Source organism: Melitaea cinxia, chromosome 8 (assembly GCF_905220565.1).
Source record: "Melitaea cinxia chromosome 8, ilMelCinx1.1, whole genome shotgun sequence".
Taxonomy (NCBI): Eukaryota; Metazoa; Arthropoda; class Insecta; order Lepidoptera; family Nymphalidae; genus Melitaea; species Melitaea cinxia.
Window position 1 is genome coordinate 14,921,417 of NC_059401.1, and position 13,935 is coordinate 14,935,351.

General features: G+C 31.2%; 1 protein-coding gene across 4 annotated transcripts in view; it reads left to right on the top strand.

The window, feature by feature from the left end:
• Nucleotides 1-12,516, top strand: part of LOC123655894 (ATP-binding cassette sub-family G member 4) — a 66,829-nt gene extending 54,313 nt beyond the window's left edge. For all 4 annotated transcript variants that reach the window (XM_045591641.1, XM_045591642.1, XM_045591639.1 and 1 more), the window contains 6 exons: nucleotides 2,120-2,277; nucleotides 3,243-3,411; nucleotides 4,910-5,010; nucleotides 5,934-6,089; nucleotides 8,845-9,030; nucleotides 9,467-12,516. In XM_045591641.1, coding sequence (XP_045447597.1) covers nucleotides 2,120-2,277; nucleotides 3,243-3,411; nucleotides 4,910-5,010; nucleotides 5,934-6,089; nucleotides 8,845-9,030; nucleotides 9,467-9,625 — 929 coding nt within the window. In that variant the 3' untranslated portion in view covers nucleotides 9,626-12,516. The remainder of the gene's footprint in view (nucleotides 1-2,119; nucleotides 2,278-3,242; nucleotides 3,412-4,909; nucleotides 5,011-5,933; nucleotides 6,090-8,844; nucleotides 9,031-9,466) is intronic.
• Nucleotides 12,517-13,935: the final 1,419 nt, after the last annotated feature.

A 13,935-nucleotide genomic window follows, 5' to 3' on the forward strand; every position in this document is an offset into this window, starting at 1 on the left:
GGTGTATCCTGCGTTTTTAGCGTTGATGAGGATTGATTTAAGATTGCCTGTAGAACCGTCATAACTTCAACTTTCCGACGACTTTTATCTGGGAGTAATATGACAATTTTCCGATCAGAAGTCTATAAACTGGTAATACCGAAATATTTCCTGGCCAATATAGTAATTTTTAAAGGAGTTGTGATTTTATTCAAATTTAAAATAATATATAAGATAAAACTTAAATGACAATCTACCCGAAAAAAAGTCATTTGAAAAAGTTTACTAATTTATAAATAACTAGACCAACTTCGACTTCTTTAGATTAATGGCTTTCAATAGAACTAGACCGCGCTGTTTTAATCAATATTAATTTTAATTAAACAGTTCGTAAAGTTACGGCTTTATAGCCACTGACGATATTAAAAATCTTACGCCGAGTTGCACGAAACAAAATTAAAATTTAAGTAGAGATTAAACTAATTTACGCCGAGTTGCACGAAAAGAAATTAAAATTTAAGTAGTGATTAAATTAATTTAATCGCAAGAATTGTATGAAATTCTTGTGATTAAATTAGTTTAATCTCGACTTAAATTTTAATTTTGTTTCGTGCAACTCAGCGTTAATCACAAGAATTTCATACAATTCTTGCGATTAAATTAGTTTAATCACTACTTAAATTTTAATTTATTTTCGTGCAACTCGGCGTTAGAGTGACGTATATTTCAAGTGATTTTGCATATAATTATAAATACGTATTATTCTTTTTTTCATAATCGTGACGAACATACATACTATGTCTACATTATTTTATATTAGTAATAATTTATATGTGTAGGTGTATATCGGTTATGTACCTACCGGTTTTATAAAATTTATCTTTGACGGCAAGGCCGTTTAATTAAAAATGTGGATTTTTTTTAAAATAAAGATTAATAACCTTCATTATATAAGAAGTCGTTGGTATTATGTGGTTTTTTTTTGTTTTAATATCTATAAATTATACCTATGTGATTAAAATTAGTTATGTTGATTTTGTAAATTTTGAATACGGAAAATTGTTTTAAAAAAAAAATTGAGTTGTATGAGTAAAAAAATCTAACTTAAAGTATTTTATATTTTGATAATTTTTTTTTTGACTAAGATTGAAGTAAATTTCAAAACGATTAAGAATTTAAATAGATGTGCTAACCTGAATTTGAACCTACGAATGTGAGGTAAAAATATTATTAAAATATTATATTTGAATCTACAGGGCCATTTTAATTATTGGCAATAGATAAATAAATTTAGTTTGAAGTTTGTTAATACATAAATCATGTAATTCTGTTGGTGGTTCTTACTAAATAAATAATTGAATAAATACATATGTCATCGTTTTTTTCTCGACACGTCGGATCAAGGTTCGATGAACGAACAGTAACAACGCAAGGTTATTTACTTATTATTATTAACGTCTCTCGATGTTAAAACATTTGAGTTTTGGAAATGAAAATATATAATAAGTACAGCAAAAACTGTAAAAAATTGTCAGCCATCAGTTAACAATATTCTAAATCTAATTAACGGTTGTTATATTTAGAAAAATATCTGTTTTCTTTACCGCTAAATTTAGAATATGTCTTGTTCGATCATGAAAGATTCTAACTAAAACAGGCCGATATTTGAAAATAGCAACGGCATAAATCAGTTTTACTTAAAAAATTCATTGTTAGTTTATATCATAGTCGCTTGTCTCTACGGTAGTCCTAAAGTCCGGTTACTATATTCATAAAACGATCCGTTTTCTTTTTCAATCGTTTTTTGAATATAGCAACGAGGTACTAGAGCTTGTGTTTTACAATACACAACAGCCAAGCCAGCGATGTCTGTATTTAAGACTAGTAGCGCTCCGCTGTTACACAAACGTTAATTTGAGGATAAAACGTTTTTACTAAATACTCGTTATATAAATATATATAGCTTATAGACTCCTCTTGGATGTAAATGGAATATAGAACAAAAATAATTTTTCAATTCGAATAATTAGTTCCCGAGATTATCGTGATCAAACAAACGAACAAACTCTTTAGCTTTATAATGTTTGTATAAGCAACTCTCGACTTTTCACCCATAATAATTTGTGCTTTTTTTGTTCAGCGGACCCGTTAGTGGTCCAAGTGGACACAGAGAAACAGGATAACGCGGAAGTGGCGTTGCTCGGCACGGACGGCTCCCCGCGCCGCTACGCCACTTCCGAATTCAAACAGTTCTGGGTCGTTCTCAAACGTACCCTGCTTTTCAGTCGACGGGATTGGGTGAGTTTAGTTTTATGATGCTACAATTATTTTCTACTAGATTTTACTCGCGGCTTCGCTCGCATTGATTTTTTTTTTAAAATCTCATTCTAATACCTCCAAGAATATGTGTATAAAGTTTCATGATGATCGGTTAAGTAGTTATCGCGTGAAAGCGTAGCAAACAAACTTATATTCACATTTATAATATTACTATATATAATGACAGAAAAAAATAACAATAAATATAGAAAAATCCCAAAACAGCTGAAACTATAGTCAATAGTCCACAGAAAAGGTTCTGCTCAAAATCTGTAGTAGCCCGGTTGTGGAGTAGTTTAAACTTACAGCAGAAAAGAACCAAATAGTGCTATTAGATAAAATATGATATTGTGTTTGTTTCTCGAAACTGGCCCCCATACGTATTTTTTATTTACAAACAAAAGACTTCGTTTCGACGATTTTGTTGAAAGGTAATTGATTGGCTTAAAATAATTAAGGTACAAGTAAAAAAGGTATCGCAAAAATATGGGTATAATATAAGGGTATTTGAACTCGGAATGTTGCACGAAGCTTCCTTTAATAAGGACGCTCGGAAGGACACCAAGTAGTACTCGTGAATGTTTGAGTTGGGCATTAAATAATAACACGGTTTTTATAAACTTATTTTAAAAACCGCTCTGGTGTAGTGTTGCGTGTAGTCGCCTAAACACCCAACTGTTTGCGGTTCGGTTCTCGCTCGGGATGGATATTTTTATTTGTACAAATATTTCTTTCCGGTTTCGATGTTCCTTGTGGGTCTTCCCACCACTAAGCTGTCGGTCCCAGTTGTTATCATGAAATACCTGATAGCGATCGTTACAAACAGAGTAGGGAACATATCCGCCAATCCACATTGGAGCAGCTTAGTGGATTAAGTTCCGATGTTACCGGCTGAATCGTCTTTAAAGATTCGTATTAATCTAGACGTTATTCTCAATACCCAGACGCTGATGTACCTTCGGCTGTTCGCGCACATCCTCGTCGGTTTCCTGATCGGCGCGCTGTACTATGACATCGGCGACGACGGCTCGAAGGTTCTCTCCAACCTCGGCTTCCTGTTCTTCAATATGCTGTTCCTCATGTACACGTCCATGACCATCACCATACTTAGCTGTGAGTACATTACCTGATTTTTGAAGTAAAACTTCTGTACGCACGTTTTTCTTAAAACCGTTAAATAAATCAACACATCAAAAAAAAAAAAAAAAGAACATGGTAGCAAAATAAATTAAGAATAAAAAAATTGCTATCCACCCGCGTTATGCATTATCCCGTGGGTAAGTCTCGGGTATAATAAGTAGTCCCAAGTTTCGTTACAATGATATTTTGTTAACTATATATATATTTAAGAAAAGTAACTGCTCATTAGGATTGCGATTTTGTAATAAATGTTTTATCTGAATCATCATTCAATCGTCTACAATCTTGGTTCTAATTATTTTGTATTGTTTTTCTATCAAGGATACATAACAATTTATCCAATTGTGAGATATTGTAAAGCGTGTCAGAAAACGTGTTAAATTACAAAATTGCGACGTCATTTAATTCTAATTATTTTATTCATTTACACGTGTCGTTTGTGTAATTTATGTAAATGTGTATGCAAAGGGTTCAAATGAGGTCAATCTGTATATATTAAAATTGTTATAATTTTCAAGAGCAAATAACACTGTAACATACTCTATGTAGTATGTTACGCAGTACTAATATTATAATATTCTTTCACGTAAAAATTGGTACGTATATAGCTGGAGATCCGTGAATTGCCACGGGATCGGAGCTACGCAGCTATACATATGTTTGTTTTACTTATTGATATACTAGCTGCCCGGACAATAGTTAATAGTAAAAATTAAGTTAGTCGTTCTGTCAATAGTTAATAGTAAAAATTAAATTTGTCCACGCAATTTTTGTTTTTAATTTTTTTTAAATTATTTTTTTAAATATTAAAACCTTCCGTGATCCTTAAGGAACATACAAAAAAATTAATTAGCCGAATTGGTCGAGCCATTCTCGAGTTATGCGCTTAGCGACATTTATTTTTATTTATATAGATTATACATAGTTATTTTTTTTAACTATCTTTAAATATTTAGTTCTTAAGTTGTGAATTGTAAATATATGTAATCTTGTAAAATTTTAGTAAATTTTAGCAATAAATAAAAAACGTAATATATATATTTCTATCGTCATCTTAATGATTATGTATTGACTTTGAGGTCAATGATTTTTTGTAAGATTGTATATTGTATAAATTTCTAACAGCTGATTATTATAAGTATTATATTTTGTCTTATTAAGTCTTATAGCATTTCGTTATTTCTGAATTCGATATAGTTTTGATGTAATTTGAATTTTGTTTTTTTTTTTTTTATATTTTGATATAAATAAAATAATTGAAAACGTACTGCGCTATACTGCCTAGTCTTACACAAAGATTATAAAGCATGGAAAATTATTTCATCAATTTGTGTACAAAAACATTTGTTTGTATGAGCCATATTAAGGATGTTTATTTTGGTCTGGACATTAATTTTAATTAAATATGTTCCTCTGAGAGTATTTAGCTCTATTGGAACCTTTTATTTAGTTATATTTCTTAAAATTTCAGTCCCCCTCGAGATGCCTGTGCTGATAAAGGAACACTTCAACAGATGGTATTCGCTTCGGTCGTACTACCTAGCGATCACAGTCTCCGATATACCGTTTCAGGTGAGTTTTTATTATAAATAGTTTTTTTAGGTTTCTTTGTTCTAAGCGATGGAAAACAATGGTTTCGTCTAAACAATGATACAACAAAAGTCAATGGTTCAAATAACTAAAAATAACAGACATCTGACATTGATGTGTTGCTTCAGTAAAATTTGTATTTTGTTCTGTTTCTGTTAAATTTTGTATCTAAATAATTTGTTTCTAAATTTTCTTTCTAATGTAATTTTATTGAGTTGTTTTTTGTTTCGTGACCTTAGGTTCTTTTTTGGTATTGGCTGGTAGTTCAGACTGTATGTTTCTTAAGTTCGCCTTTTGCTCAATTTATATAATTGTGCAATAAAGTGAATAAATATATGTTTTTTTTAATTTGTTTATTTTTAGGATGTAGTATTGCGAATAAAGTGTACTTAATAATTAGACATACATTATAGTTATATATGTTTCTCTTAGGAAAGTTTTAGAACGCGTTGATTAGTTGGAAATATTGCACCATTGGATAGTTAATTATTATAATATTATAAAAGTTTTAAGTTGAATAATTAATTTACTATAAAATATAATTTATTCAAAGATTCCATACAAAGTTTAGTATGAAGTATGTGTAACCGAAGCGTAGGGAAGGTATCATATAAGGAATTAATTAGATTACTGATTTCAGTGTGTCCATAATCCATGGTATATAACTAAGTTTTAGTTGTTCGATGACGCGTTGGCCCAGCGGTCACAGCACTGGCCGATGCACTTGCGGTCGCGGGTTCGATCCCCTCTCATAAAAAAAAATTATAAGCCATTTTGTTGTAGTCTGGGGGTTTGTGCTTGTCTTTTGTGTGTGATACAGGAGATATGCCTACTGGGGGGAGTGTGAAATGCATAAAATAATGTTAATATATAATATAGTCTCGACCACTGTCGTTACATGGCAGGCGATCTTCTGCGTGATCTACGTGGTGATCGTGTACCTACTGACGTCGCAGCCGCTGGAGTGGTTCCGCTTCGCCATGTTCCTGTCGTCCTGCCTGCTCATCGCCTTCGTGGCGCAGAGCGTGGGCTTGGTCGTGGGCGCGGCCATGAACGTGCAGGTAACACATTGCCTACCACCTACCACCTACCACCTACCACTTACCACTTATCACCTACCACTACGTACAGTTGATGTTGTTTCTTTTTTTTTTTTGTTATCATTGCTTTTTTCTTAAATTGAACATTTTGACCCAACGAAAAGAAACACAATGTCAAGATGAGTTTGTTCAACCATATTGATTGTATCACTTACAATGTAGATTGTTTTGAATATTTTTTCGGGCTAAAGTGGAAAGTTTGATGTGCTTGCTCCTCTCGGCAGTTATTCTTTACCATGCAATACGATCTAATAATAATAAGGAAATAGGTATATGTCTTTATTTCTATAGTTCTCGTTTGCTTTATGAGAGATGTAATTTAGTCATGAACTTTTTACAAATTGCTTACATATATATTTCCGAAACCGAGAATTAAAACGGGCTTATAATTATTCTTTTATATAAGAGATTTGAAACGTTAGCTATTTTTAAAATATACATGTCCAACATAAAAAAAAGGCCATACAGGTCATTAAACCGTACGCACGCGTATGTTTACTTGTCAGTTTGATTAATAACGATATTGTGTATTGAAATTTATGTAAAATATTTTGTTTTTGAATATATATACACATACATTTTTATATTTTTGTGTTTAAAATCGAATATCACGAATTATTGTTATAAGGATTATATAACATCATTAGCGACATAATAATGTTCATATAAAATTATTTCAAATTGTGTTATTCGCCAACCCGCCCTGGAGAAACGTGGTGGATTAAGCTCCGAACCGTTTCCTACACGGAGAAAGAGGCTTATGCCCAGCAGTGGGTTCCAGGCTGAGTGATCGTATTATATATATAAAAAAAAAAAACTTGTCAATACATACATCACTACTATAGCTATATTTTTACCTTAATAGTCCACTATGAGATTGTTTTACCGGATGCGAACTAAGAAATATTGACCTGATAAAATGGAGCTAGGCTAAAAAGAAAAATATACATTGTTTGAATATAGCAATGTTTATACATTTAGTTAAGGTTGGCTATACTAAGTTATTGTTGTTTTATGGGTTGGTCAAACTGTATCCGTTACTTTTAATAAGTTAATAATAATATATAAAGTAATTTTTAAGAATCACGTCAGTGTGTGTGTTAATGTTCTGTGGATACTCTTGGCTTTGTAAATATAACTATAGTGCGTTCAACGAGCCGAGATACCAAATGTAAACAAACCAAATGCGAGGTCATTCAACTATGCAGGGTTTTGTAACTTTTTTATTACTTACACAAATTTTTAAAATGTAAAATATATTTATTTTTTTGATAATTACTGAATTTAATATAATTAATTAAATATAATTATGTATTTAAGATTTGATACTTCTTAAATAATAATTATCGAAATATAAAAAAACATCCCGATCGCTTCAAGACACGAAATGAAATAAAAATAAATAATACAAAATCAAAGGGCCGTACGCGGTCCGATTATTTTCAAGGCCAGTTAAAATATCGTTCGACCCTGCAGAGAGACGTGCAGCAGATAGCAAACAAACAAGATAGAAAGAGATAGACTATATTTTGTTTGTTCCGTCGTCGCTACGAAAAAGGATGGGCTTTGTTTACATTTGGTATCTCTTCTCGTTGAACAGACATGACACAGATCATGAACTTTTACTTATTGGATGCTACGATGTGTCAGATCAGATACCTTTATCAGGCTAAACGGGTCCTGAGAGTTTTTTCATTTACCGAAAATTTTCGTTCGTCTATCGCATGTCGCATGTTGCATTACAGCTAGCCGCGGAGTAGGGATAAAGTAAAAGGCCCCATAGCTCGCATCAGCTGACCGTGTAGCGTTTATATTCTCACTTATTCGTGCAATTGTTCCGCGCTATTTGTGTGTTTTGATCTGTGTAATCATGTAAATATTTTTATTCACTAAAGTTACACTTGCACCGTGGTTTCATAAAACAACACAATTCTTTTTCTTTGTCACGCTTAATATAGTTTATCTACACCAATGTTGTAACATTCTACTTATGTTTCCAATACTTGACTTATAATTACTACTGTTATAGCGCAGACAACAAAACACTCAATTTAAGCAATTTCACATGATGGTATAATATCCACATCGATATCGTAAAATCTCATTATAACATCGCGCGCATGCGCGCAGCTGCGCTCTCATTGGTTAGATTTTAATGGCGGCAAAATCACTGTGACAATACACGTACGCGTGAATTTAATTTAATAAATTAAAAGTTAAAAATGGATAGCGACGATGATATTTGTACGCCTCCGGATATTCTAGAATTGGCAACAAAATTAACTCACAATCTTTTGCCAGAAAAATCTAGAAAATTATATGAAAAAGAATATAATAACTTATTCCGACTCCGTCTACGAGCTCTACTGCTTGCCCCGCGACCGCTACAGCTGCTGGATCAATAATTAACATTAACTTTCAAAATTGTACCATCCAAAATTTGAACAATTATTATAAATAAACTATTGTCAGCTTTTACTCTTGTTGTTTGATTAATTGCATTAGTGAAGATAAAGTAGTGTATGCAACTGCATATAACACGGGTATTAAAACACTCGTTACTATTATGAAACTCGCTGCGCTCGTTTCATAAACTCACACTCGTGTTTTAATACCCTTCATTATATGACAGTTGCATAAACTACTATTACTCGACAATAGCTTTTTCGAATAATATAATTACATTGTTATCATTGAACCTAATTTTCTTCCACAGAACGGCGTTTTCCTAGCTCCCGTAATGTCGGTGCCTTTCCTATTGTTCAGCGGTTTCTTCGTATCTTTCAACGCAATTCCGGTGTACCTACGCTGGATTACATACGTGTCGTATATTCGATACGGTTTCGAGGGTACGGCGTTAGCTACGTATGCCTTCAACCGGACCAAGCTGCAGTGCCACCAGGTAGGCTGTATTTAATGTTGTTGTGACAGACTAGTGAGAGATTTTGTCTACGTTAATGTTTCATTGCTGCTCTTCTGACTCGTGTTGTAATGTTTATACGAAACATCATAAAAATCGACTTAATTATTTTTTTATTAATTTTTTATTTGTTTATTCATAACACAGAAAAGTTTGATAAAAATATTGTTTTAAGTATTCGTTTTACTAGCAGAATTGTTTGTAATTTTAAATATTTGTTGATAATTTTTTATAACATACATATAAATAATACTATGTATATACGAGTATATACAAATAAATATAATACCCAGATGATAGAAGTACTAGCATAACCTGCCAGGATTCCAATAAAATTAACTATAACTGAGCCAATGGACATAATTTGTGTACTTATTTAATACATATATACATCAATAATAAATTAAATTTCTTTCAGGTGTATTGCCACTTCAAAAACCCCGAGACAACATTAGAAGAATTGGATATGATAAACGCTGATTTTACCCTCGATATAGCAGCTTTAATCCTAATCTTCATAATTCTCCGTGTATCAGCTTTCTTATTCCTTCGTTGGAAACTAAGATCGACGAGATAAGTTTATATACAATATTATTTTACCGTTAGAACTTAGTTTGTATGGAATAATTTTGAGGGTAGTCAAATATTAAAAAAAGTAACGATGAATTGTCAGTTTACTTGGAATAGACGTCTGGGTTCGTAGTTTAAAGATTTTTCTTGGTTTCTTGATGAAATATGTTGCCTATAATTTTTGCAAAGAATTTGGTTTATTTTGATGATTGGCTTAGAAATCTTTTTTTTGTTGTTATTTTAAACTTACCAATAATGTGTAAACTAATTGTTAGTCAAATGATGTATAGAATAGACTCAGTTGTTTATGTAAAGACGAAATATGATTCGTATTTTTAACATATTTATGGATTGATAATTTATCTTTGCTTTTTTACAATATTATCGACCCCGTTATGAGGTTCTATGTCGCCGTAGACTCGTGTCTTGAGAGCGAAGATCGAACGCAGTTATTGTGATAATATATGGCTTTCGAATAAGATATACATATACAGTCTGTAACACGAAAGAAAAACCTGAGATAATTACTTTTTGTATATGGCAACATTATGTAATGTTACAAAGGTTATTTACCTGCATTATAATTAGCTTGTTTTAGTTTGATACTTAAAAAAATCTACCATTTTTTATTACAAGTATGCTTTGATTAAAAATAATTATTCAAGCGTTTCAGTTGATATTACAGATCAATATTTTCCTTTTTTTTAATTACTCTTTCTACTGTATAATAATACTATAGAATTGATTATATTACTTTCTACTATCAAACTTAATATTTAATATCAATGTATAGAACTTAGGGCTGCCATATAAAACAAATATTGTGATTTCTGCAAGTTTCTACTTTCGTGTGTAAGACGATAGAGAATGATATGTTAATGAAATCCACGATATTTGATTATTATATCGTATTAATCGTTGGAACATGACAATTATTGAATACAAAAGCTATGTACAAAGTGCCTTCGATGTTTTATATTTATTGCTTTACATGTGATAGTAATGCCTGTCCTAGTTGTTATGTCTATCTTACCCGTTGAATTTTATATGATTGACATTGACAGCTAAATTTTGACATTACGATACAGATAACAGAAGACTAAATAAAATTTTGATATATTTTTTTCTTAAATTATTTATATTTTTTATTTTCGAGAGCATCTTTGATATATGATTTTAATAGATGATTTTGTGATATATAAGGTGCTCATTCCAATATGATGGTTCGGGTCAGTTTTTTATATAATATTTAAAGTGTATTTATCAATGTTATTTGTGTTGGCTACATTAACTGTTTTGTATTATATTTTGTAACACAAACTACTTTTTTTTAAATGGCAATTAGTTTGAAGGAAACATATTTTGTGGTTAAATTAAGTTATCAAAAAGTGATAAATAGCTATATGGGCTTTAAAAATTGTAACTTGCTTCTCAAAACTATCTAAAATTGGTGATTAGTTCTAAGAAAATGTTAATACATAAGTAAATATTTATATAAAAAGTGTGTGTAATTCATTCGTATAATATTTCTAACGATTTCCTACATACTGTTTTTTTTTTTATAACGTGTCTGCTTTTTACTTTTACTGCACATAAAAAAAATAAAAACTAAATCGCTTTAAATTTTAGCTAAATTTTTCATATGAAAAGTTGTAGTTTCGTACATAAGTTACTGATGGGTTACCAATTTTATCAAAAAGAGGAGAAATAAGGCCTAGTTATCTTAATAGCATTAGATTTTATTGCAACAGATTAAAATAATTAGAATTTTTTATTAATGTTGTGTTTTACTGAGCTTATCATCAATATAAAACAGTTTGTGCAGTCTAAATATGCTTATGTTGCTCATTTATTGTTTCTTGCCTTTTCATTTGCCTATTAAATTCGTTCTAATGGTAGTCAAATATGAACAATCGTTATTCAGTAACAACATTATTGGCCGGTTTCTATGTTCAAAAACACAACACAATATGTTCGTAAATTCGAACACGATATGTTCGTAAATCGAAAGCGAACACGATATGTTCGTTATTCGAAATTCGAACGCGATACGACCGTAATTAGACATTCGAACACAACATATTCGTAATTTAACGATTCGTTATCAAAACGAATCGTTTTTTTAATATAGGAACCGGATTAGTATGAATATGAAATATGTTAATAATAATTGTATAAGTTTTTAATTGGTTGAATGTATTTTGTAAACATTATTTCATGGCTCAAAAAATTGGTTAACTAGTAGAAATGTATGCATATTATTGATATTTCTATTAATTATTATTGTAATATTTAGTTATGTTTCGATGTCTTTTGTATCTTATATTTTAAGACTTAAATTAATTTTGAATAAATTCTCGATCAAATACGTGTGGATACTGTCATATATTTTATTATTTTCTAATAGATTGTTGTCCATACATATTGAATAGGATATATATGAGGTCAATTATCAAAAGCTGGCATGTACTTAGTACTTATCAATTGAATTTTATTATACACTGTGTTTAAATTAGACAACAATAAATCCTCTGATTGAAAGAACCCGCTGTATTTCATCTATAGTGAGAGTGAGATAAAATGATGGTTGTCGCGTACTAGTGACGTCATTTCTTTCGTTCACAGATCCGCACAATATGTGAATGTTGCGTGCCAGTTTTAGATAATGAACCTTCAAAAAAGTCGGCTACCGCATTGTATGTGATATATAAAGAAAGACAGTAAAACAAATTTATATATATATGTGAAGACTTAACTAGGGTACGTGGTTATATTGTATGTGTACTTAGTTGTGTAATCGCATAGAGAAATTATGGTCCAATAAATATTACGGTTAGTTAATGGTTTTAGTTTTAACGATGTTCTATATTTTTTTATTAAATGGTTTAATAATATAAACTGTTGTTTTATTTTTTATACCTTACTCGGTACTTGTTTAGTTAACTATAGTAAGTGTTACTGCTAAAATGACAAAAAATATCAACACATTAAATTTACTACATGAATAGTTTTCGTACTTATCTTAATAATTTAAAAGTATTTGGGGAGCTAATAAAAAAAAAAAAACACTAAGCTAATATGATTTATTAATTAAGGTTATCCACAATATTCTAAAGATATGTTTCTTTATAAAAAAAAATGGTTGTCTATAAAGTTGGCTTACGGACGATATATAACGTGACAACGTCATAACATCTCGGGCGCATAGACCAATCGAGTGGAACAATCGAGTGGAAGAGAGATAGATGCGGCGCAGGCGTACAATAAGCGTAACAAGACAATGAGTCATACTCTTTCGTGCATGCAGCCGGCGTTCATCGATTTATTAGATGTTGTCACGTAAAAATTAAAGAATTTTTAATATTTTCGTTAAAATAAAAACTCAAAACCCTCTACTAGGTTAGGTTACTAGGTCGTGACACACGGAACACTAAGAGCGCGTGACGTAGCGTCGTAAATAGATGTTAATTTATCGGGAAATCCACAATACCTATTACACGCTCGTTTAAGCATACATTAATTTTATTTTAAAGAAATAATATAAAACAATAACACAAATAGAAAGTTATAGCAATCTGCCATAGATGTGACGTCACAACTGTCTTGATAATATGAGACATCTTTGAGCGTTTATAACGCTTAATCTAAAGTACGAATAAAAATGTAAAATATTGCAAATTTACAAAAATAATACGTATTTAAGTTATACTAGAACTACATGAGTATTACAATATCGTTTTTGAAAATTGGTCATGAATCCTATTCTAATTAAAGTAAAATTAATCCTAGTGCCTACGTGAGACGTGACGTGCATTTTAAATACAGGTAATTGTTTTTATGCTAAATTTAGCGAGCGTCTCAAGGAGATAATTATGACACAAATTGCACAATTTAACCTAGGCGCGTTTAATCTAGGCTAGATTTTAGATAGGTTTCATCAGCCTCATGTGAGGGATGACGTCAGGTATAAAAGAGCATTTGAGATTAAAATTCGTTAGACGGTATATATAACTGGGTAACATTTCTAATTTATTTTAATTTTATACAGAAAAACTCACTATTTAAATGTTTTTTATAGCACTATCGTAGTAAACAAGCAAACGGTCCGCCTGGTGGTAAGCGATTACCATAGTCTGGATATCCAGAATACCGCATTCGCATTCAGCCTGTAACATCCCACTGTTGGGCATATGCCTCTTTCTTCATGTAGGAGAAGGTTTGGAGCTTAATTAACCACGCCGATCCACCGAGGGTTGGCGGTATGTTCCCCACTATGAGTAACGATCGCTATCAACTGATTTTGTGATAACAACCGGT